The 26,131-nt window shown below is 43.4% G+C and overlaps 1 protein-coding gene across 4 annotated transcripts in view; it reads right to left on the minus strand.

Annotated features, from left to right (window-relative positions):
• Positions 1-7,735, minus strand: part of PPP2R2A (protein phosphatase 2 regulatory subunit Balpha) — an 85,116-nt gene extending 77,381 nt beyond the window's left edge. For all 4 annotated transcript variants that reach the window (XM_053216403.1, XM_027077363.2, XM_053216405.1 and 1 more), the window contains exons 1-2: positions 7,416-7,735; positions 5,487-5,561 (exon numbers count right to left, since the gene is read on the minus strand). In XM_053216403.1, the coding sequence (XP_053072378.1) occupies positions 5,487-5,561; positions 7,416-7,422 (82 nt within the window). In that variant the 5' untranslated portion in view covers positions 7,423-7,735. The remainder of the gene's footprint in view (positions 1-5,486; positions 5,562-7,415) is intronic.
• Positions 7,736-26,131: the final 18,396 nt, after the last annotated feature.

A 26,131-nucleotide genomic window follows, 5' to 3' on the forward strand; every position in this document is an offset into this window, starting at 1 on the left:
GCTATGCCTGTGGATCCAAGTTTCATAAAAACAGGCATCGTGTAATAAACTCATATCCTAAAACAATTTCCTATAAAAAATTAAGAATGTCAAATACGGAAATGAGGAAAATTACACTCGCATTAAAATGATGTATATTTAAAATTACTATTTAATAGTTAACAGTATTAACTATTAAATAATGAAAATTTACATTAAATTAAAATAACCATCTTGAATGGTTAACAATAGTCCCATATTTTTAACCAAAAATTACAGACTTCAGATTATCCACATGTATTTGAATGTTTAATATTTCCACAAGTAAAATTTAAGCAAATAACAGATTACCAGGTATTGCTACTGCAAAAAAAAATTAGGAAAAATTCCTTACTGTTTCACTTTAAATGATGATCTTGGTTTTTCTAATTTGTTTACCAGATTTTAAAAATAGAATCAGTGTCTCTATTACTAAATACAGAGGACTAGGAATGGATCAAGTGATGTATACATAGGACAGCATGAGCCATAGGTTGATGATGCCAGGTGATGGGGGTTCAATATATATCTGAATGGTCATAACAATGTGAACACTAACTTCTTTTTTTTTTAAATGTTTACTTTTGAGAGTGAGACAGGCAGAGCATGAGCAGAAGAGGGGCAGAGAGACAGAGGCAGGCACAGAATCCCAAGCAGGCTCCAGGCTCCAAGCTGTCAGCACAGAGCCAGACGTGGGGCTGGAACCCAGGAGCCGCAAAATCATGACCTGGGCTGAAGTTGGACTCTCAACCAACTGAGCCACCCAGGTGCCCCTGTGAGCACTGACTTCTTAACCCATAATATGTGCTATAACGTTGGGGTATGGGGGTGATAATGACAACAGCTTAATCTTCATCTACTAGAAAGTCAACTGGAAATGTCTAAAACTGATGAGAAATAGAAATATCATTTTATTCACAAAAATTAAGCACTAAGGAATACAACTAGAGGAGTTCAATTTAATTGCCTTCAGAAGGACGAGGGAGGATTAGAGAGTGGGTGAAGGTGGGGATGGCCAGTGTTCACTCTAAACCCTTTTTAGAGTACAGTATTGATTTAAAAACACACACACACACACACACACACAAACATACACCTTTTTGGGTGAAATCTAACACACACAAATCACAAATCAACAGAAAAATGACCAGGATAATCAGTCAGTACAATCACCACCCAGGTCAAGACACTGTCTCCATGAGGCCCCCCCAGACCCTTTCAAGAACGACTCCCGTCCATCACTTAAAGGTAACCACCACATACTGGCTTTTACAGCAATTATTTTGTAGCTATTCTTCAAAGTTTTACCAGTTTAATATGTGTCTCTAAGGCTATGGTTTAGTGCTGAATGTTTTTTGAGCTTTATATTAGTGGAACCAAAGACTATGTATAAATCTCTTCACTTTGGCCGAGAAGAAATTCTTAGTAACCTTTAAGGACAATTCCCCAGTTTTCACATTCTCCAACTCTTCCTTACTTACTGTAAGTGTTCAAATAATAACAGCTAAATCCTTTATAACATGCTTACTATGGGCCAGGTTTCTGTTTTTTGGATATTAACTCATTTAATCAACAAAACAACAGCCTAAGACAGATTTTACTGTGATCTTCATTTTAGAGAGAGGAAAACAGGCACAAAGAAGTGAGTTACCTTGCCCAAGATTACACAGCTAGTAAAGGACTGAGTAGGATTCGAACTATGTAGCCTAGAACTGGTGTCTATGTTACCTACAGTCTCATGAGAGAAAGTTGTCAGTGAAGGAAAATTTTCAAGTATAGATAAAATGTTACTACTACTACCACTAAGATTAAAATGAAAACTGCAGGACAGGAGACCATCTGAATGACAGAGATTTTAGTACCTCACCCTTCTCTCTGACAAGAAGCTACACCAAAGGTAAACCACTTAAAGTGCCCAAAAAGACCTATGCACAGAAGAAGTATCCCAAAAAGTGTCTACGTGGGCCAAAGGTCTATAAGAGTATCTGGTCAAACATTAAAATTCTTAGTTCTGCAATGTACATAATGAAAAATTCTAAGCCTTGATTAAGTAGAGACTTCTTTCTAAATTAAGGCCCCCAAAGAGCCCAACATCTCACACAATTTAACTTCGCAGTAATAATGTTGAGCTGCTTCTTTTCTAAAACATCTTTCAGAATTAACTAGACTACAGTATAAAGAACAACAGAAATCATCTAATCCAGTCCTGTCACCTTAAGGCTAAGCTTACTGGAACCCAGAGAAGCACTTATCCCAAGTGACATACGCTAGTTTGTCACCAGGATAAAAGCCCAAGGTCTCCTGACTTCTTTCCATTACACAGCTGTAGAGCATCAATCCAGTTACAAAGCCTGCTGAGTAAATACCTCTACGATTTCCAGAAGCATGTCTCAATCATCTTTTCACCCCATCTCTTTCCCCTTCAAAGCCTCCTAACACTCACATTCCCTCATTCAACAAATACTCAACACCTACTGTGTGCCAGGCATCGTTCTAAGCACAGAAGTTTGTATAGGATGTTCTGCACAGAGCACAAAGATGCATTAGTCCTGCACTAAGCTTACAGTATAACTGCAGAGGTTTAGGGTAAATTATAAATACAAAGTGCTATAAAGAAAGACTGTAAAAAATATTCCCAAAAAAGGAAGAGAAGTAAAAGAGTTACAAATGTGACTTGAAGGATTCTGTTAAGCGATGAAGTATGGGAGGAGTGTCAGGCATTCCAAGGTGGGAAGAGCAAAAACAAAGACCCTAGATGGAGTAAGAGCGCACAAACTTTTTTTGAAGAACAGCATCCACTGAGCTGGATCATGAACTGTATCAGCAATGAACTGAGAGAAATAGGGGTCATACTGGTGACAGGTCTGGTACTCCAGGCTGAAATATTTGAATGTAACCCTGCAGATGCAGTGACCACTGAAGATTTCTGAGGAACATAAAACTGGGATAACATTTAAGATCAACTGAAAAGCAAAACAAAGGACGAGAAGCAGGAAATTTTAGGAAGTTTAGGAAATTTAGGAAGTTACTGCAACCTGAAAAGAAAGATACTGAGAACCTGAACTAAGCTGAAAGTGGGTATGGAAAGAAGATTAAAGCATTACAGAAGTAAAAATGGTATGCCATGACAGCTAACTGCATGTAGGAGGAAAGACAATTTGGAGCTTTTGATGGTAAAGAACTTCCAATGCATCATTAACAGAAAACAGGCAATCTGAACTAAAGATTTAGCTAGATGTAACCTGTTTACAGATTACAGTCTAAACCAAAGGAGAAAACATATTAATCTTATTTTGGAAAAGCAAATCTTCCCTTAGTAACATAAACATGATACACTATGACATGTAAGCTGCCGTATGCAAAAATCCCCAAATTGACAGAGTATCATTTGAAAACTGGGTGCTTGTTATGCTTAATACACTAGCATACACATACGTGCTAGAGTAAGTCATATTTTTATTAAAATGTACACACTAAGCCTCAACATGGTAAGATGATGGGGTTGTATGTTAAAGTATTATTTAACAACCTCAAAAGAAAATTATTTGATGAATCAATAGCAAAATACAGCTCCTAAGCATTAGGAGGAGAATTACAACTGATCCCATGATACATATCACAAACTAGCATTTGATTCAGTTAGGTTAAGTTTGGAACCATCAATTTCTTCTAATTAAATAAAACTCATGTGGTCTTTCTGCCTACCATTTAACAAGTAAACTGCAAGCTCCTTCAGGGCAGGGTTTATGTTCCAGACACCTTGCAGCCCCAGTGCTCAACATTTAGGAAGCCCCCCAACAGATCTTTCATACAAAAATCAATGGCAATCAACAAAAGAAGTTTTCTAGTATACACCACTCTCATAACTTGGTGCATATTACACAACAGCACAGAATGAATGGTCCAATATCCGAGTGCCTACTATTCAACAGGTAATGGAATCACAAAATGAGTCACATATGGCTCCTCCCTTGAACTTAGGATCTCTCAAGTCAAACACCATAGGCTTCACCAGAAAACCTTGATTTGTACCATTTGTGTGACCATCAGTAACTCTCTTAACTAAAGCGTCTAATTTCTCATCTGAAAAACAGATGAGGACTCATCAGAAATGTGACAGGGCTCTGTAAACTATCACAAATATAATGGATACCAGTTGGCTCCCCAAAGGACCCACCAAACTGATCAGACACTTCTTTGAGAAAGACATGGGCACATGCAAATCCAAACCCTTCACTGGCTCAATACAAAGTCATCATCCTATCATCAAAGAAATCCTCAAAACAAACTGCACTGTAGGCAGTAGGTGAGAAACAGAATCTTAATAGGACAATACTGTTTCGAGAAAGAGGATTTATAAACTTTCACTAGACAAATTTTTTTAAGTTTATTTATTTTGACAGTGAGAGAGTGTGTGTGCGTGTGTGAGCATGAAAGGCGGGGGGGGACCCCAAGCAGGCTCCATGCTCTCAGCGCAGAGCCCCAACACAGGGCTCCATCACACAAACTGTGAGATCACAACCTGAGCCAAAACCAAGAGTCGGATGCTTAAATGAGCCACCCAGGTGCCCCTAGACATTTTTTTTTTTTAATTAAAAGTACATTTTAATTCGTTTGAATTTTGTTCAAAAATTCCTACTGTAATTCAAGACAGGATACCATTAAAATTCAAACTTTAAATACTATTTCTGAACAATGAAATAACACAAATACTTTATGGGAAATAATGCCTCCAGCACCTAAGACCACCTCAAATGAGTGCAAAACCCTAACGTTTCAAAATGTTAAGCTTTTGAAATACACTAGGAAATTTGGGAGAAGACTTAAATACTTCAACCGATCAAACCCAGCTTCTAACTGCACCAGAATAAGCTCCCAGGAAGCCATGCTATATATCCACAACACTGTTGTTTTCTTATCCACCTAAATTAATCCTTACAAGACAATAAAATGTATCATTTGAGTCAGCATTTCTTCACAGAATGTCAACCAACATCACCCTCTCAAAGTACACAAGTTAAAAAACAAAACTAAAAATCTTCCTTCAAAAAAGATATTCATTTTTGAAAAATGTTTCCGAGCTAAATGCTGATACGTATTTCAACACAATTATCTAAAAATGATTTACAAACATGAAAATGCATCATCGTTTATTTGTACGAGAAATTTATACAGCCAGGAAACCTTTATGATACAAGCCTTAGATTTTTCTTGTGACGGTTTTAAATACATCATCATCCAGTGCTCCTTTCATTTAATAGAAATAAAAAATGATACAAGGCATTAATAAAAAAAAAACCTGAAGACTATTTTCCAGAAAGATGACTTTAAAACTGTTCCTCCATTGCTTATGCAATAAACACAGTATGTTCTTAACCTGGAACAGACTCAGCTGCAAAGAAATGCTTCAGTAATCAAGATTTTGAAGATTCCATATTCAAACTTTGCATTATTAAATGCTTTCTTACCTTCTGCTACGTCATCATCTACTGCTCCTTTCACCTGAGAAAAACACCACTGAATATCATTCCCTCCTCCAGCTCCTGGAAAAAGAAAACATACCAATTAAAACTCAGTTCTGTTCATGTTTACTCTCGTAAACACAGAGATGGTATCCATGGTTGGCATGATACTAATAGCCTAGTACTGCCCACACATACAACCACCAGCCCAGAGCATTAATTCGGAAGGTTAGTCTCCAATAGCTGGCACTGCATTTAAGGAGAGACAGAGATCCCAGGTATGAGATAATCTAAAAGCCATGTACTACCATTAACATTGCACATGTGTTCAAAACTTCCGTTTTCCCTTCCCCTCAAAGACAGTGAAAGCCTTACGGTCACGCAAGACCTACCAGAGAAAAGTAAATACCACCAATTAAACAGTTTTCCTTTAAGCCTACAGAAGGGTTAATAAGGTTAAGCTACCATAAAACACGGAACGAAGAGAAAACTTCAGAAACATTACTGCCCGGGTGAGGAGTAATGATTCGTGTGAACCCAATCACCAGAGCACACACACAGCAAACACAACACTCACCACCCATTTCTTTGCATTTCATTACCAGCACATCACGGGCTCCAGACAGGAAAAGAAACCGAAATAAATGCTCAAGAGCCTGTCAGAGGAAGCTTGTCTCGCCTCCCTCCACCTTATCCCTCAGAGTCCAAAGGACCTTGCAAACAATTTTGCTCATTTGTCATCATCTTGTGCAAAACAATTTTAATTTCACTTACTCGACAAGGCCAAAGGAGCAACTTGTTTACAGCAAACCCTAAGTCAATCCAACATGTTAACTTTTTTAAAGGTTTGATTATTTAAAGATTATCTAACTATTAGAAAACGCATGGAGAATTGGTTTAGTTCCTCAGTGTTTCTATTTCACTTCCAAGCACTAAGAAGGAAATGCCCTGGCTCTACGAAGGAAGAAATTGAATCAAGAACTAGAACTGGTTCTACTAGAAGCAGGAAGATACTCAGCAACATCAAAATGTATACAGATAATCCTCAAAGCAATCACCTTTTCCTTCCTTCACCATCATTCCTTGCTAAATATTCCAAGCCGGTTTTCTCCATGCATCCTTCCCACCCCCCCTCCCAAGCTTTTACCTAAATCAATCCCCTTGGCTATTTATATCGCTGAACTCCACAACTATTTTAACTAACTCCACGAAACCCTTTTGGGAAAAGGACATCTGCACAAAAACTAACATACAAAACGGAAAGTTTAAATCACATTTTTCATGCAACTTGGTGGATTAACAAGGCCTTGCACTCTTTGGACACGAAGGGTAAGAAACGAAAGGGAGCTGGTTCGAGACAAAAAATAAAGGTTCATGGTCTCAAAAATACATGTATCCACAGTGGGGAAAAAATACACATAGGTCCCCATTGTATTTTAACTTGTAAGGCACTCTTCCCTCTCAGTACAAAATAGATTAGTATAAACACCCAGGAAGGCTTGCAGCAGGAAAAAAAAAATTGGAATTATATGGAGAAAGATCCGTATAAAAAGCTCGGGGCGGGGGGGGGGGGGAAGGACGGGGAGGAGACGGTGGGGGGAGCAGAGGTTACACCGGGTCCAAAGGAGTAGAACAAATCTGCACTCGCCCCCACCCCGCCCCACCCACGCCTTACCCCCTCGGCTCGCCAGCACACACCCCACCCCCACCCATGCCAAGGTTCCAGCCCTCATTTAAAAAGCCATTTAGGTATCACTGCCGCCCCTCGCCTCAACAAACCCTCCCCACCCCCACCCCACCCCACTTGACCAATTCCCTGAAATCCAAGGGGCGCCCCGTGGCTCTACGCGAGGCACAGACGGTCGCTAGGGGGTGATGGAGGGAGGAGGAAGGAAGCGGTGCCTTGTCAGTGGACGAGGGTGATTTCTCCTTTACCTGCCATGTTGCGCTGCAAATGGTGACCCTGCTGGGTTCCTCGGGGTCGCCGCTTCCTGAACTCACCCCCCTCACCTGGGGATGGGGGGGTAGGGAGGGCGGATGGCGGCGGATGGCACCTGTGGGGGGAGAGGGCGGGGGTCGGGGAAGAAGGAAGGAGGGGCGGGCAGACCAGTCAGGAGGATGGTGGATTTCACTCTGGGGCTTCCCCGCTCTCTCTCCTTCTCCAGCAGTGGCGGCGGCAGCTACGACAGGGACGGAGGCGGCGGCGGCAGGGGCAGGCGACTCTACTTTCAAAATGGCGCCGGCTGGCCTGGCCAGTGACGTCACCCAGGGGCGGAGCGGCCGGGCCGGGCCCGAGGGGCGGGGCCGGGCGGAGACCAGAGGGGGCGGGGCGGGGAGCGGCCGGCCCGGCTCCTGGCTCCCGCCCCTTCCTTCTCCGCCCCGCGCTGCGCCGGGGCGGCCTGGCCTTCGCCGCGCCCTGGTGCGCGAGCTGCTGGTCTGGTGTCTTGCCGCGCTCGTTCTGCCCTCTGTCCCTGGCCCAGTCCGCGGTCCCGCGCACATCAGTGTCCCAAACCTTCGCGTCTGTGCATGGATTCCCGGGCGGGCTCAGCCGTGCGGTTACCGTGCTCGCTCGCGGTGGATTCGCGGGATCCTGTGTCTGAGCATACTGTGTTTCTACTCAAAATAGTGACACTATGGCCGATGAAATAAAAGACCGGGGGGGGGGGGGGGGGGTGCAGACTTGCGGCTCGGCCAGGGGAACAGTTCCTGGGTCTGAGAAAGACGCAGCTGGGCTGGTTCCATCTGGGTGAAATAAATTACCTTCTGATGGGCCCCGGGAACTGAGGCAAGAGCCCTTGGCGACTGAAAGCGGTTCAGTGTTTTCTGAACAGAAAACTGAGTTTGCTAGTAGCAGAACATGGCCGAAAAAAGCGGCCCAGGTCTGTCCTGCCGAAAAAGTGGAAGCGGTGGTTGAGGAAAGAACTGGGCCCCGAAGCCAGGCTGCCACATGGTGAGGCCGTGATGAGAAGCGGGTAACAATCCTACCTCATAGGATTGCTTCTAAGATTAAATGACTTAGAATACGTGATAAATGTTTGCTGCTGTTATTATTAGATTTGTATTGAAAGCATCTTCAATAGTTAAGAGGTATAAGGAAAACGACCAGGAAACACTTGTCATCAGCCAAAAGGAGATGTATATGTACGTCATTGAAAGATGCATTAATGATGCACTCACTATAAACTGGACGCTTTGCAGATCTCCCTTAATCCCCACGATGCTCCAAGGAGACAGATTTCTACTTTGCACGTGAAAAATATCTGTAAAAATATCCAGAATTCGACCTTAAGGCTGAAAGGAGTGGTCAGGCATTGAGAGACCAAGGGGAAGTTTATAATTATTTACACCTTCTCTCCATTATCTCCACTTTCTACCTTGTTCTTGATTTCCAGAACAGTTCAGTTGTAAAATAAGTCTCAAAATGTCTCCACTCAAAAAAGCTGTACCATTGTATTATTATACCTCCATTGCTATGTTAGTATTTCTCACTTAACCAAAGAACAAACCCAAACTAAAAACCCACCCTGTATTTTCATCTTTCAGCTACCTGTACAAACAGGTACAAAACTTTAATGCACTGTGCTGTATGTACTTCTATTTTGGCTGATTTTGTAAATGCATTTCTCTGCATCTGCCTTTTATTACTTGTTTTCCTTTTTATGTTCTCTGCCCTTGTTTAATAATTCAATCCTAGGCTCTCCAGTGAGCCTCAATCAGAACTAAGAGGGAGAGACAAAGAGAGAATGAGGGACTAGACCAATAAACCAGAGGATTGGAACCCTATACATAAGCCATTTTCTTCAGTTTTTGTCACGTGTAAGATTGGTATATTCACACTTCCTAAAAAATGATTTGGTCTACATAAATGATCTGTTCTTCTGGGAAGCCGGTAAGGCTTGCCTAGAAACTGAGATAATTACAACAAGTTCATATAGCACTATGTGCTGGGTACTGTTCTAAGAACATTGTATGGAATCTTGGGACAAGCTGAGATGGGTCCAGTAATCAAGGATCAGTGACCCTAAGCACTGATTTCAGCAGGCCACAAGCTGCCTCCCTTTCTTCTGAATGGCTCTTGGGAAGAGAGGCCCAAATACCTATTAGCCCAAAGACAAGGATTGCTACTGTAGTAGGGCTCTGTCCCTACCATTTCATGAAAAGGCACCAAGGTCACTAATGATCTTCCAATGGTTCACTTTGGTTTTCTCTTTCTCTGCTTCCCAGCAGCATTTGGAACCACTAACCATCCCATGCTTTTTTGAGAGCCTTTTTTGCGTGTTATAGGATTGGTTTACCTCCAGTCTCTCTACACAGCCCTTTCAGGGCGCTAGCTCCTTCTCCCAGACCAGCCTCTAAATGTTAGGACGATATGTCTTCCTGGTCTCTGCCCTGCATATGCTTCTCTGTCCCAGGCAACTTCATCGAGTATTTATAGGTGTAAATACCATGTATATACCAGTCCCTGCCAAATCTACATCTCCAGCGCTGTCCCCACCCTGAAACTGCAGACACACACTTCTACCTGCCTGCTTGACATTTCTACAGATGTCTAATAAGCACTTCAAATAAGCACTGGCAGAACATAAGTCTTGATTCCATGTCTTCTTCATATCTAGGATGATGCTAGTTTTTCCCCTGGAATGTCACCATCTACTCACCACACCCCTGCCTCAACAGTCCCACTTACCCATCTCTCTTTCCTTCCTCAGCCAGCAAAACTCTTTCTGATTGTTTAAAAACCAATTCAGATGTAACTGCCTTCAGAAAGCTTTCTCTGATATGTTCCCTCATTCCCTACCTTCTGAAACAGTTTCATAAAATCGAATGTACTTCTCTCTTACGAGATCATGTTAAAATTATCTAAATATGTGTCTGTTACTAGACTGAGTTCTTTGAGGTAGGAAATATGTCTTATTCATCTCCATATCACCAACCACCTAATTTATTGGATTAACCAACAAATGAATAAATCTCCCTGGCTTGGGAAGGAAACCACTGAAGTGTCACCTCCTTAAAGCTTACTATGTCGTGGGGTGCCTGGGTGGCTTGGTCGGTTAAGCATCCGACTTTGGCTCAGGTCATGATCTCGCAGTCCGTGAGTTCGAGCCCCGCATCGGGCTCTGTGCTGACAGCTCAGAGCCTGGAGCCTGTTTCAGATTCTGTGTCTCCCTCTCTCTGTGACCCTCCCCTGTTCATGCTCTCTCTCTGTCTCAAAAATAAATAAACATTTAAAAAAAATTAAAAAAAAAAAAGCTTACTATGTCGTGAATGTTTTCACTCACCCTTCCTGACCCAGGAAATAAAAGGCATTTTACACATTATCTTGGTCATTCGGATCTATATCTGTTAAGCATGGTTGGTTAAATATGTAAGTTGTTTATAGATAGATTCATCCCAACTACTTCAAACTGGTCCTTTGTCCCTGAATACATATCATCCAAGAGAATCCCATAGGACATCATTCCCTCATCCACATGATCCACACACATTCACGTAAACATTTTTTCATGTAAGCCCCTCGCCAGAACTTCAACACCTAACCGTGTGTAAGATGCACAAAATAATAGTTCCCTGCAAAACTGAGTTCAGCCTAGGAACACCAAGAGGAAAACTCTTCCTGGTAAGGTCCCAGAGAATCTATGAGTCTCAGAGGTGTTTTGTTTCAAATCTAAGCTGAGAGGTACTAAGGACACCCACAATCTCAACAAAGAATGGAGCTAATGGGATCTTGCAAGCTGGCTTTTTAAAGAATTTTATAGAATGAGGGGAGAATCACTTGAAAGTTGTGTGTTTCCTTGGAGTTAAGATGAATACAAACTCTCCTCCACACTAAATGAGAAGTTCAGATGCTTCTCTCCTCTAGGCAGTTAGAATTAGGGGTGTCTAGGGACACCTGGGTGGCTCAGTTGGTTAAGCATCCAGCTCTTGATTTCGAGTCAGGTCATGGTCTCACAGTTTGTGGGTTTGAGCCTCACACTGGGCTCCACGCTAACGGTGTGCAGAGCCTGCTTGGGATTCTCTTTCTCCCTCTGTCTCTGCCCCTCCCCTGCTGGCATGCCCTCGAATGCTCTCTCACTCTAAAAGTAAATAACTTTAAAAAAATTAAAAAAAGGAGATTATCTCTCTGCCCCTCCCCCTTTCTCTCTTTCTCTCAAAAAAAAAAAAAAATTAGAGGTATCTAGGAAGGACCATGAACTCAAGGGTAAAAGGAGAATGATACAATTTAAAATTTTGACAAACTACTTACAGCCATGCTTTCTAACATGGAATATGCTCAAAGGCTTTATAGGGAAAATTATAAGCAGATGTCAGCTTTTTACGTACGTCCTTAATATCTACAAATTTGGCCTACAAGGCAGTTTTCCAAAACCCTGCATAGTCTAGACTGTATTGACAATTCAGGCCACAATGTTCAAGGTATAGTATGCACTATCAAATCATGAAAATATCCTACACTAGCAGGTGTTCAAAAATAACAATAGTGAAGCCACCAGGAGGATTATTATGTAGCCAAATGTTTGTAAAACCAGAGGAAGTTGCTTATGCTTTAGGAACAGGATACAAAATACAGATACAATATGATCACATTTGTACAACAAACATACACAAAATACATAGAGCTGAAAAAGACAGGAAGGAAATGTATTAAGGTGTTCACCAGAAATGTCTCCAGGCAGCGGCAAACTGGCAATTTTTTTTTTCTTCTTTGACATTCGTGTTTCTCCAAATTGTCTATAATCAGTATATATTAAGGGAAAGAATAAACGGAATTTAAAAAGTCCTTTAAAAGTCCACTCTACTGCTGGTATAAGAGCCTGATGATAAAATCTATGTTATAGGTTTTCCACATTAAAGGAAAAGTTGCAGTCCATTATAGCTGTGTTCACAGATATGATTTAATTCATGGTTCAACCATAAAACAGAGAAATAGTTTCTTTTCGTCTCTTAATAGTGTGAATATTTAAAGATGAAAAAAAGATCTTCATGAGTAAACTCATGTCACTAACCTTGAGTTTGTAAATTGCAACTGAAAATGTTGTTTTATGCTTTTGTTGGAGATAGTCTATAGATATATGGCTGAATATCTCTTCGATATGAGATGCAAACTCTGTGAAATTAAACATTATCTCTGAAATCTATTTTCAGTATTGCTTATTAGATGATCATAAATGCTCTGCAATGTTGACAAACTATTATCCAAATGGCCTGTTTGTTTGAAGTATAAGTCTACTTCTGTGCTGCCGACTTTTTAGGTGGCATTTAAGTTTAGCTATGACACTAGTATGTGTTTTATGCCCAAATAACAGAAACATATGGACCCAACACGGGAAGGAACTTTAGGGATTAACTAGTTCAATCCTCACAATGGATGAACTCCCTATTCAACAGGCCCTCCAGTGTTCGTTCAGCCTTTGCTTAAAAATGTCCAATTAATCAAGAACTAAGATCTATTCTGATTTTAGACAGCTATACCCACTAAGTAATTCACCCCTATATTGTATAGAAATGCACTTCATGGCAACTTTATTCTATAGACCCAGGTTCTTCCATCTGGGACATCTTTAACATGAATATGAAGGTCATCTGGATATTGGAATATAACTATGTCTCCCAAATGTTCTCTTCTCTACAATAATCACTCTAGCTTCCTTAAAGCTTCCTTCCTTGACCCAGCTTTGATCTATGTATCAATACATTATCTCATTCAATATCCTATTCAATATCCTAGACTATTCATATAAGTCATGTTTTCCATTTTTTTCCCAAAGGGGGTCATATTTTAAATTTTAAATAAAATAGGCAAACAAGCTTCCAGGTGAATCTGATAGGTAGTCAAATTTGAGAATCACTGATTTAGTATATCCACAGGTTGGACTGACATGCCATAAATTGTCTGATTGAAGTCATCAATAACAAATGTTGAGAGACGGGATACTTAAGCGTACCCACAAGGCAGTGTTTTTCAATCTATTTTCCATGAAATATTAAGTACTCTGTGGGGAAAAAATGATTCTACCAGTCAAAAAAGTTGGGGAACACTAGGTATAAAAGGGTTCTTTACTATGTAATGTTTAAATGTACATTGTGAATATGCAGCAAATGAGATCTAACATGAAACATTCCCCAAGCTTATGGAACAAAAATCATTGAGCCACAAACCAGCATTATCATTCTACAGTTAAGTATTCACTTGAATGGAGAAGGACCTAAACCCACATTTCTCCATATTTTTTTTCATAAATAAAAAAATATTTCACTGCTCTTCCTTTCTCTTTTTATCTTTCCCTAAAGATGCTCTGATGTTCTTTTGCTCATTGGCAATGGTGTGTTGGAGCCTCTCATATTGTCTCTCAAGAGCTAGTTGTTAAATTTTTAGGAATTTTGTGAGCCGGTTGTTAAAAACCAGACAATATTAAAAAAGAAAAATTGTAAACTGACAATCAAATTATTCATATTATAAACAAAGATAATAAAACACTCATCACTTCCTAATCATCTTGTCATTTTACTATTTTCTATGCTTTGGAGGTTATTTACATCTATTGTACCTGTGGGATAGAAATTGGGCATGATGAAACTATACCTCAGAAAGCAGCAAATGCTAGAAAGTAGCTCACCTCCCCATACTCCTTAAACCCCTCCCCCCCCCCCCCCGCCAGAAGGCTGGTGATGAGATGTTTATTAGCACATCACCACTCATAGATTCAGTGACTTCCACATAAGTAAATGTCTTTTTCTGTTGTTGAGATGGCAAAACAATGATGTTAGAATAAGTGTAGTCATGACTGATGGCCAACCAACATCAAAAGAAATCTATGCTCACACATAAAGGCTGTTTTTGAGTTGCGATAAAGATCGATCTGGACATGCTAGAAGCTGTTCCATATTCATTTCTCACCACACTGTCAGTTAGGGATCGCTCCTGTATTTCTTTCCAGAAGTCAGCGAACAACTCTGCCCCGATGTTTGGTAATACACTTTCGGGCTTAAGCCGTTGTTTCTGTGCTTTAACCTCATACGTCCAGTATATGAGGTGTATTGTATCTTGCCATCACCCACTGCCTGCTCATTTCTAGCTCAAGGCATTCTGCACCAAGTCATGAGAACCCCTTCGGTGCGAATACTTCTTCCAGGCCTCCTGGCTGGACATCCTGCATTGTCCTTCATTATTCCTCGGGACTCATTGACAACAGTGATGAAACAGTACTCCACGAGTCCTTATCACACACCTTTCCTCCTTCACATACATTCTTAGCCTGGAACATTCGACCTGAAATATCCAATCCTTTGATGTGCCTCCACCAGACCTTCTATTCATCAGTTTTGCATTAGCTATTCAGATAAACTATTGGGTCTGAGTATATTCAAGAACCTAGGATTCCTTTCATATTGATGACTGGACCCTGCTCTGCTGTATCCAAGTCTGGTCCATGTTGTTTCCAGGCCCCTCCGAACAAGAAAGAGTTTGTCACTCAGCCATTCAGAAAATAGCCTTCGATATTGACACACACCTCGCAAGGTCTTACCTTAACGCACTTCTGAATTCGAAGCCTGGGCCAACATTGAGTCTGCCTGGGAACCCTGGAAGTCCCTGAAGAGTATGGGGGAAAGTGTATGCTGGTCTTCCTGTGTTCACCTCCCAAATTTTTGAGTGAGCCAAAGGTCTGCTCGTTTCAGTTTTTACCACAATTCAGGCTTCATACCTCATGTTATTATTCATGACAATGAGATCAACAATAGATTTCTGCATTTGGACAGTACGTTAGCTTTATTTATAACGTCGTGTACGTTATCTCAAAGACCTTTACAACATAAATGAGGACATTGGGTTTCTAAGAGGTTAAGGTGTTTGTTATTAAATGCCGGTAGCTTCCTTGAGGTCACCCGGGCTAGTTAGTGGAGAGTCTGGGAGCTAGAAACTAGTTTCTGGCTCTCAATCCACTCAGTATAGTGCTCCTTCCATTTTCCCACGAAACTACTGTTTATCTTGGTCATGTACCTTGACCCAGAGCACTTAGAGGACATAAGTCCTCAAACACACACATTTAAAAAAAATTTTTTTTAAGTTTATTTATTTTTAACAGGGACAGAAAGCGAGCATGAGCTGGGGAGGGGCAGAGAGATAGAGGGAGACACAGACTCCGAAGCAGGCTCCAGGCTCCAGGCTCCAGGCTCCAAGCTCCAAGCTATCAGCACAGAGCCTGATGCAGGGCTCGAACTCACAAACCGTGAGATCATGACCTGGGCTGAAGTCGGATGCTTAACCGACTGAGCCACCCAGGCGCCCCCTCAAACACACACATTTTAAAAACAATCAAACTACAGCTGGCTGGGTAAAAATTCCTTGGGGATGAAACATAGAAACCCATCTATGAAGCCCCCTAAATGTGGCCCGGTATGACCGTATCGCTCCTCCTTAGATAGACTCCTACCCCCGAAAAAGGTTATGTATGCTTCCGCAAACACTTGAAGACAGCTTTGGAGAAAATTGAAAGCTTAATGAATCAAATCCAGCTCATATTTAATAGACCTGCAAAAACCTCTCTAACATGGTATGTTGGTAGCTTTGCAATAAAAATTTAAATTTAATAACTTCTTAATTTGGAAGGCAATAAAGCTACAACAGAAGTTAAACTTCAAAATTGCTTTCAGCGAGGGAAACAAGATAAGACGTCACTCGGCAAATGCTATTTGAGGCACCCACCTCCATGATTTTAAAAAAAAATTTTTTTTTAATGTTTATTTATTTTTGAGACAGAGAGAGACAGAGCATGAATGGGGGAGGGTCAGAGAGAGAGAGGGAGACACGGAATCTGAAACAGGCTCCAGGCACTGAGCTGTCAGCACAGAGTTCGAGCACGTGGGGCTCGAACTCACAGACCACAAGATCACGACCTGAGCCGAAGTCAGACGCTCAACCGACTGAGCCACCCAGGCGCCCCTCCATGATTTAACCTCCTTCACCTCAGCCATCCCCGTCAAGGTGCAGAAGGAAAAATGTGTGATTCTTTTGAAGGTCACGTGAGAATGCTATTCAGTGTCCCGCCTATGTTCCCTGCCAGAGTCCTTTCCAACCTAAGAAGACTTCTCTCCAATACAGGTATCTACCTCCACAAATAAGCCTGTCTAATCACTGGAGGCTTCATGGTCCCAAACAAATCATCCGAGGGAAAATACAGCTTGTATTTGAAGAAGGAGGCTCCTAAAAATCAAGACAACATGAGCAGGTAGTGACAGTGCCATCAAAGTTGGGAGACAGGTCCTCAGCTAAAATCCTGTTATATCCAGGAATAAATGGGCTTAAGCTGCATCCACATAGCAAAAGTCTACAGTAACAGCAAACTGAGGGGTACCAGTGGTTGGCAACCCACGAAGAATTAAGATCATTGTGGGCACCTTGGTGACTCAGTTGAGCGTCTGACTCTTGATTTCAGCTCAGATCATGAGCCCAGTGTGGCGGGATCAAGCCCAGATCCAGCCCAGGTCCACGCTGAGCGTGGAGCCTGCTTGAGATTCTCTCTCCCTCTCTCTCTCTGCTCCTTTCTCCTGCTTGTGCTATATCCCTCTCTCAAATTAAAATAATGATAATAATTAAGATAATTGAATTAATCAGCTGCTATGTTAAGAAATCGGAAAATGAGGCTACCTCAGCTGAGTGGACATTGGAGTATTGATCACTGAAATCTATGTATTTTATAGGGATTGTATTAACTTGACTGAGTCCTGCTCCTTATTGGTCCCAATGTTGATTAGAAATGGAGTCCTAAAATTTAGCCAACGTCAAGTTTTATAACAGGAATTCACTCTATATCAGTCCAGAGCGATTACAAAGGAGTTTACCAAGTATCTCAGAGTCTGGTAACTACCTTGGACACTTTTAGAAAAAAAAAAAAAAAGCAGAAGGTCCAGAAGACATTCGTCGTTAGCCATTTGGAAACCGCATCACTGTCACATAAGGAAATGTACTCTGTTCTTGGAAGGTCCCAACAGTAAATTTTTAACAGGCTAATATAAAAGCAGCACTTACAGAAAACTCACTAGAAATGCCGTTGTCATCACTGACCAATCTGTGGCAGATATTTAAACCCAGCCCTAAGTAAACAGGGCCTAATCGGGAAAGAGGGCCGGCCTGTCTTTCAACAAGCAAAAAGGCACAGAAATCAGAGCACTGCTTTCTCAAAAAGGAAAACCACTGGCGGAAGGAGAAATAGCACTCACCTGAGGGACAACACTGTATCTCTGGGAGAGAAGTCAACTCAGAGGCTCCCCTACAAAGGCCAGTTTTCATACAAAGAAACTCTATAAGGAAAGAGGTGGAGAGTGAGGCATAGGACACACATCTGGGGCCTTATTACCTTTGTAGGAGTGTTCTCTCAAGCGTCCATGTGTTACCCTCCAGGGATGCTAGAATCCAGATGAAAGGATGGAAAGATATAAGGAACAGGATTCAGAACCAGCAAACTTTTCTCTTTTTGAAATGTTTATTTATTTTTGAGAGAGAGAGAGAGAATGAGCGTGAATGGGGGTAGGGGGTCGGAATGGGAGGGGCAGAGAGCGAGGGAGAGAGAGAACCCCAAGCGGTCAGGCTCCATGCTGTCAAAACAGAGCCCGACGCGGGGCTCGAACCCACAAACCATGAGATCATGACCTGAGCCAAAATCAAGAGTCAGACGCTTAACCGACTGGGCCACCCGGGAGCCCCAACAAATGAGTTTTAGAGAGGAAAAAAAAAATTTAGGTTTGCCTGTTGTCCTCTTTTACTCTCAAAAGTGTCTAGGTTTAGATGACAAAGTGGGCGGTCACCGTATTAATGAGCTCTAGCCATTGAAGATGAGAGAGGCCTGGCCATTCAGGAGGCCTGGGCCCATGCCTACCCCACCACGACCAGCTGAGAGACTTCAGGCAGAGACATCACCAACCTGGGTTGCTTTCTCACCTATAAAATGAAAGAAATAACTCTTGAGTATCTCAGTGATCTCTTCTAGCTCTAAAATCATGACTTTGTAGGAACTCTTTTTTTGGCCTAGTCAATCCCACCTCCTGGTATTCACCTTATTCCTCACCTCTGCCGATGAAAGGAACATCACTTTTGAGATGTTTCTGCCTTTTCCCTGGACCTCTTCACTCTTGCAGATTTAACTGAGTCATCTACCTCTTCAAAATCAGCTTGAGGAATTTTTTTGGGCCACCACCTCCTCTCTGTCTTCTGTTCTTTCAGTAAAGCATACCCATGAGGTTGGATGGAGTTTAACGATTCGGGGTAGCTTTTGTTTTCTTCTGCTTCTTGTTCTCCCCCATCATAACCTCTGAGTCAAACGAAATCTTTCTTAAGTGGTAGCTGAACAATACATTTCTCAGTGACATTCTAGATAACGAGGTGAAAGGCAATTATTAGCTTAAAGAGGAAATTGTTATACCCCACACAGAAAAGACACTGGATGTGTCACAGAAAGACACAGAAGATATAGGGGGTTGCAAGCGGCTGGAATACCCAGATTGACAGAATTATTCTCTCAAGTACGGAGGGGCAGAAAAGCAGGATTTCTCAACTTCGGTTTAACATCCAAATTATCTGGGAGCTTTAAATAGTATTGATGCCTTGCTCCTACCCTCCAGAAATTCTGATTTGATTGATCTGGGGTATGGCTTTGGGCACACACTGCGATTCTTAAAAATTCTACATATGATTCCAACATATGGCCAAGGCAGAGAAGCGTTGCAAGAAGAGAAGTTAAAAATAATGACAAAAATAGCTGGATCTCAAGTTTCACCTTATAAAGGTATGGCCCTAGAACTTGGAATCTAAAACGGTCACCATGGAGATGGGCCCCAAAGAATTGTGGAAAGAACATCCATTCCAGATCTTTCTTTTTCTATCTATCCTATGTCTATAGCAGGGGAATTCTAACTTGGGGTGAATGAGCCCCGTGATACAGCCTGAAAAATATTCTATGCATATGTGAATGTGCCCTCTTCTAAGTGGAGGGCCCACAGTTTTCCTCAGGTTTTTAAAGGGGTCTGTGGCCTAAAGTATTAAGAACCACTGCTTTATTGATGGGGGGAGGTCATATGAGATGCTTCAAAGTAAATAGTAAATATCCTTATATTGGTAGAATCGAGGCCCTTTAAGATTATTTCCCATGAATCAGCGCTCCTGGTGCAAAAAAGGTATCACTCCCAATCAAGTGTTGTATTTTTATTAGACCCGACACCCTGATGAAATGGGGTGAATACCACCTGTTCCGTCCCACAACTAGCAACAAATGTGTTGAAAAGATATCACTGCTGCAAAGCAAGTGCTGCTTGTCACCCTCATTCGCATTATTACAGCCCTACGGATGCAAGGTCACAATAGTACAATCGGATACATTAGGATGACGGTACTATAGTTGAGGGAACTGGAGTATGATGCCATAGAATGTGATCAATTTCCATTTATTTACAAAGAGTTTCCAGTCACTTAAAAGCTGCTGCTGAGAACATGACTGCTTCTCCCAACTGCTCACAGGAGACATATCTTTGAAGAAAGGGTGATGGTTACTCCAGACCTTGCAAATGACACGCAGGCTACTTTTGTTTCACGTGCAAGAGTCACCCCCGGTTTTCCTCATCCCTCTGCAGAAAGTCTGAGAGTACAGTCATGAAGCACATGCCATTTTATGCCACCCCCATCAGCTGGCGCCTCTTGAATGATTGCGTGCTCAATACAAGTCCTGCTGGTTACCAAAGGAGCCACGTCTTCCAGGTCGTGCTTGGAGGTGTGCTTCGCAGCCTTGGATCTCAAAGAAGGAAGGGCTTGGATGTCCTGCAGCGTGAGCTTCTGGTCCTTCCAGAGAAATCAGCTCTGTGGCCAAATCCAAAATGTCTATGACTTCCGTTTTGTCACTCCAGCTCCTAAAAATTCCTGAAAAGTGCTATGGGATTTGTGCACTGTCTCTTTCAATTTTTTCGTCAGCCAGAACCTTGCAGTTTGGCATTTCCCTGTTAAATCCTGAACTTTCTCGTGCAGCTCAATGGCAAGCACTCGTTTTGCCAGTGACTCATTAGAAGCCCTCTCCCTAGCACCCCTGTGGGCAGTGGTGTTGAGGGATATCCCTTCCTCTGTCACCACACAGAACATCCCGGGGGACTATGCGACCAGGTCACTGATCTTGTCTGGCTGTGTTGGTACCAGAAGTCACATAGTGATATAGACAAAGCACAGGGGAACAGAAAGGCAGACATGTGACACCCTTACCATCCCGGAGGGGTTGAACATGTTTCTGCGCCAGAAAAGTTGACTGAATGGCCTAAATGTTGTCAAATGTCACAGGTGGTTTTTTTTTTTTTTCAGTGAGAGCGTCAAAGCCACAAAATTTTTCATCAACATAGGAAAGAAAAACAATGAAAAGCTGGTGTAGTTCAACAGATGACTGCCGTGCCTTCATTGACCCATCCTTATTTGGCTGCTAAGAGATGCTAAGGTCTCTGCAGGTCTCCCTTGGACTCTTCCCTCCAGAACGTGGCTTCTTCGCAGATGCCCTGACTACTGAGTGGGAGGGAGCTTGATCCAGTTAAAATAGACCTACTTCCCTCCTTCGCCCCAGCCTCCTCATCCCCAATTTGTACCGTTATATAACAGATGAGGACACTCTTTGACTTGGGAGAGAGAGAAAAAATATTTGTGGGGGTATAGAAGTGACCTTTGTCATTTGATTAGCATGTCCCAAATGTTAAGAGAACTATTGGGCCAGCCGGTCAGCATCAGTCTAAAAGGTGCAGTCAACCATCGCTGGAGTATAGTACAGTACTAGAGTTGAACGACCCCAGCCAGGTGAAAATACCAACTCGGTGAAATATTAAATGGGTTCTGCCACCACCAAAGTAGAGTGTGTCCTTGAAGAAATGCAAAACCCTTCCTGGTTTCTGTACCCCTGGTAACTTGAGGATTTTGTGGCACATGCAAAGGTCCAGGGGCAACTACTCAGGTCCTGTCTGAACCCCGAAAGCAGCCAGCTGATGGTGGTCTGAATAATGGACGTTTACCTGAAACAACTTACCTGAAGTTTGAAACTATGCTCTCTGCCTCCGAAGATGTTGTCTGGTTCAGAAAATCAGAAAAAAAAAAAAAACCCATGTCATAAATTGCTTATTTTAAACAGAAAGACATATGCAATATGTATTTATTTCTTTAAAAAAAAATGTGTCTCAGGGCACCTGGGTGGCTCAGTGGGTTAAGCGTCCAACTCCGGCTCAGGTCATGATCTCGCAGTTGGTGGGTTCGAGCCCCGCATTGGGCTCTGTGCTGACAGCTCAGAGCCTGGAGCCTGCTTCGGATTCTGAGTCTCCCTCACTCTCTACCCCTCCCCCACTTGCTTGCATGCGCGCGCGCTCTCTCTCTCTCTCTCTCTCTGTCAAAAATAAACATCAAAAAAAAACCCCAAAAGCGTTCCTCTCTAACTCCTCTGAACACAAAATCAAGCTCTATATATTCTCCTTATATCAGCCCAGCAAACTCCTCTGATGATCTGCATGCAGTCTTTTGAAACAGTCAAAATGATGTACCAAATCATACTACATGAGAACTGTTAGAAATATCTAACATAGTGAGGCCTGGGTTTTGTCCAGAATCATCTGGAAAGATTTCTTCCTTTTTTTTTTTTTTTTTTTTTAAAGCTACAAATGTATAGATCCTATCTCAGACCTACTGAATCGTTCAGCAGGGGAGTCCAGGCATCTGTGTCTTTTAAAATCCCAGTGCAATTCTGCTGTGGCCCATTGGAGAACCAGGATTTGAGAACTGCTAATTTAGTCCACTGACCCCCCCTTGAACCAGCCTCATACAGATGAAGAAAGTGCAACCCAGGAAGGTCCCAGGGCAGTCACTCAACACACGTTTAGGAGAGCCTGCTATGTGCCAGGCACGATTCCACGTGCAGAGGCTACATCAGTGAACAGAACAGGAAAAAAATCTACTAGTTTAATGGCTTATTCAAAGTAATTGATTAAAGTTATTATGCACCCACAACGTAGTTTGTTAAGCTATGTTCTGGAAATACAAAGATACAAGAAGCATTGTCCCTGCCTTCAAGAAGCTTATAGACTCTTGAGAGACAAGTATGGAGCCAGGTGATTATAACATAATAAGAACAAACCTAGGGGCGCCTGGGTGGCTCAGTGGGTTAGGCGTCCCACTTCGGCTCAGGTCATGATCTCACAGTTTGTGAGTTCAAGCCCTGCATCGGGCTCTGTGCTGACAGCTCAGAGCCTGGAGCCTGCTTCGGATTCTGTGTCTCCCTCTCTCTCTCTGCGCCTCCCCTGCTTGTGCTCTGTCTCTCTCTCTCTCTCTCTCAAAATAAAATAAAATAAAATAAACATTAAAAAAATTAAAAAAAGAAAAAAAAGGAAAATCCTACAAAGTGGAGATACATACCAGGCAGGACAAAACCCTATGGGAATAGGGAGGTCTAGAGGTTATTTTTGCCTGTGATGCTTTTAACTTCACTCTCTATTCTTATGTAGTTTTATTGTTTAGTCAGTACAGCATTTAGTTAGTCATTTGGGAGCCGCTAATAAGATGTTCGCCTGGAATGCTGATTTATGTTTTCGGTGTGACTGACAAAATGAGGCCTACATGATTAAACTACACTATAACTGCATAAAATTAAGTGCTATGCTGGTAAGGTACTGATAAAAAGTGCTATTAAAGGGTAAGCAAATAGTACTGTGGGTTGGACCGGTGAGGGGGGGTGTCTAAGATGGGTGGGGTAGGGAAATGAACTTTGCATATTTACAACACTCCAAGCCCTTCACACTTGCTACCTTATTAAATCCTCACAAGAACCTTCAAGGCAGTTATTATTACCAGCCCTTCCTCCTTTTATAGAGGAAGATACAGAGGTTCAGAGAGGCCGCATAACTTGCCCAAGGTCACACAGCTGGCACTCAAATTCAGTCCTCAATACCAACGTCAGGATTCTCCCACTTCACCGCCCAAGGGCCCCACACTTGGCCGGGTGCAGGGTCCAGACTCAGACCCGTTTTTGGAAACGCTAAGTGCTACCCTCTGCACTTGATTATTCGTGGGGTGGTGCCCTGGAAAGGAACACGAACCATGCACGGTTGTCCCGAACCTCTCAGCACGGAGCTCGCCTGGGTGTTCTGGTCATCACCCAGGGTTCATTCAGCCAGAGGAAAGCATTGTTTGAGGAGCCAGGCGCCCACGATGGATGGATGGCCGGGGGGAGATAAGATTGCTGACGATGGCTGCGAGGCTGCAGCAGGGGCCTGCTCCATTCAAGCAGGAAAATGTGTCACTTCCTCCTGGCTCCTATATCATTTCTCCGCGGGGGAGGAGGGGGGGAGGGACCCGCGCCTTGAAAGAATTTAGAATGGGTCCAGGCGGGGTGAGGGGAAGGCCAGTCGGAGTAGAAGGGTAGGATTTAACCGGCTCTGGCTACACCCTATTTAAAAGCCCCAGCATATTTTTACTTCTTGGCTCATTTTCAGCCTACCCTTCTGTGTCCTCATTCTTTTTTTAATTCAGTGCTGGAATCTCAGCGCATTTGCTCCTCCCCCACCTCCTCATATGCAAAATCTCACTCCTCAATCTTTGCTGCATCTATTTTCCTGCAAAGCTGAAACATTTAGAGCAGGCTGACTGCTCTTCCCCTCTACAGAGCCCCACCCAATAGAAATGTACACACACAATAGAAATGTACACACACACACACACACACCCCGCACCTAGCGCCTGATTCCCACAGGCGACTTATTTTAAAGAGTCCTGGCTTCGCTCACGGCCGCACTCAGCCACTTCTCTCTCCCTGTCCCATTGGAAAAGTCACGAAAGGAAGGAGAAAGTGGGGTTAATGCTGCACCAGTCTGAGTTGGTGAGGGAGCAGCAGTACAGCCGGTCCCCGACTTGCCATGGTTCGACTTCGCATCTTCCCACTGTACGTATTCCACACGTAGAAACCATACTTCGAATTTTGAATTTGGATCTTTTCCCGGGCTAGCAACGTGCCACACGATCGTGTCTCGTGATGCGGAGCCGTGGCAGCGAGCCCCAGCTCGCAGTCAGCCTCGCCATCGCGAGGGCCAACAACCCGGGTACTCGGAACCCTTCTGCACCCATAGAGCCGTTCTGTTGTTCACTTCCAGTACGGTGTTCAATCCATCCCACGAGCCGGTCAACAGTCTGTTACCAAACGGGCTTGGCGTGAGCCGCTTTTGCCCGGCTATAGGCTCGTGTCCGTGTTCTGAGCACGTGTCAGGTCAGCTCGGCTGGGCGGTGCCGGTCGGTAGGTTGGGAGCGTTAAATGCATTTCGACCTCGCGGTGTTTTCAACTTAACGATGGGGTTTCCCCGGGACGTAACTGCATCCCAGGTCGAGAAAGATTTGCGATTTAGAAATGGAAGAGCTTATTGTGCTCTTAAGCACTTCCTTTCTGCAGCTGAGAAAACTGGGCCCCCACACAGTTGGAAGACTGACTCCAAGTGCCCCACAGCTGGTTAGGCGCAGAACCCAGGCCGTGACCTGAGCGCCCTCGGTGGACAGGGCAGTGTCATGCAGACGGGGCCAGAGGTGGCGGCCTCACACAGGCGTCTCCAGTGCCCGCAGCTCTTCTTCGCTGTTTTGTAATCCACCACGTGTGCATAATTGCACCACTAGGGCTTCCGTGGCATTAAAGGACCTTCTCGGGGACCCCCCCGCCCCCCTTAACTCACTTCTTCCCTCAAACATCCCAGAAAGCTGGCCTTGCCGCTCAGATGCACGGCGAGTGTCACGGGCAGCAACGCTGCTCACCTCTCCGGCTCTAAAGCCACCTAGACTTTCGCAACCAACCACCGGCTTCCCTATTTGCCTTGTTCCTTATTTGGAAACAGCTGAGCTTTCCCCAAAACATGTCGGGACGGTCCTAATTGGCAAGGTGTGTGTCAACACTTCTAAACTCACCGGCCAACTCACATTGTTCGCCTTTCAAAGTGGTTCCAGGGGAGAAGCCGGTTCCCTTCCCAGCCCTCGCTCTCGATGCCACACACGCCCAACCCACGGGATCAGAAGGGCTTGTGCGGGGAGAATTTCCTGTTCTGCTGACTCATCTCCTGCAATGACATGGAAGGCAAGCTTAGATTTTCTTTTCCAGCTTTTAAAGGGAAATGGGAGTCTTGCAAGGTCAGGTCTCTTGGAGATGAGATGATGCGCCAGCAACGCCTGGCACGTAAGACTACATGAGCGGCGAGTGTATTTCTGATGGCCCGAGAGCCCACGCAGAGCGGTGCGGATGGGGTGCAAGGCTGGGTGGGGGTGGAGCACAGCCAAGGGGCGCTGAGCTTGGTCTTGGAGGGAGGCTATTGGCCAGGAGGGCAGTTTGAAGGGGGCAGGCCCCGATTTCACTTGCGGGGTGGGTAACAATGCAGCAGTCAGACCTAGAATCCCATATGCTTTCTGACTGAGAACAAAGGCATTCCGTTTCTGGCCAAACCTAAATCGAGGGAAGGATGATTCAACTCAGTGTAGGAAACAGCCGGAAATCCGTCAATAGCATTTACATTTGGGAGGTGATGGAGCCAGATTTCTGCCACACAAGATTGGAATTAAGGGAAAAAAGGGACCTGGGTAAGATTTGTGCATTTCAATGTATGTACATTTTACTTAAAAAAGTATA

This window comes from Acinonyx jubatus, chromosome B1 (genome assembly GCF_027475565.1).
Source record: "Acinonyx jubatus isolate Ajub_Pintada_27869175 chromosome B1, VMU_Ajub_asm_v1.0, whole genome shotgun sequence".
In the NCBI taxonomy this organism is placed as follows: Eukaryota; Metazoa; Chordata; class Mammalia; order Carnivora; family Felidae; genus Acinonyx; species Acinonyx jubatus.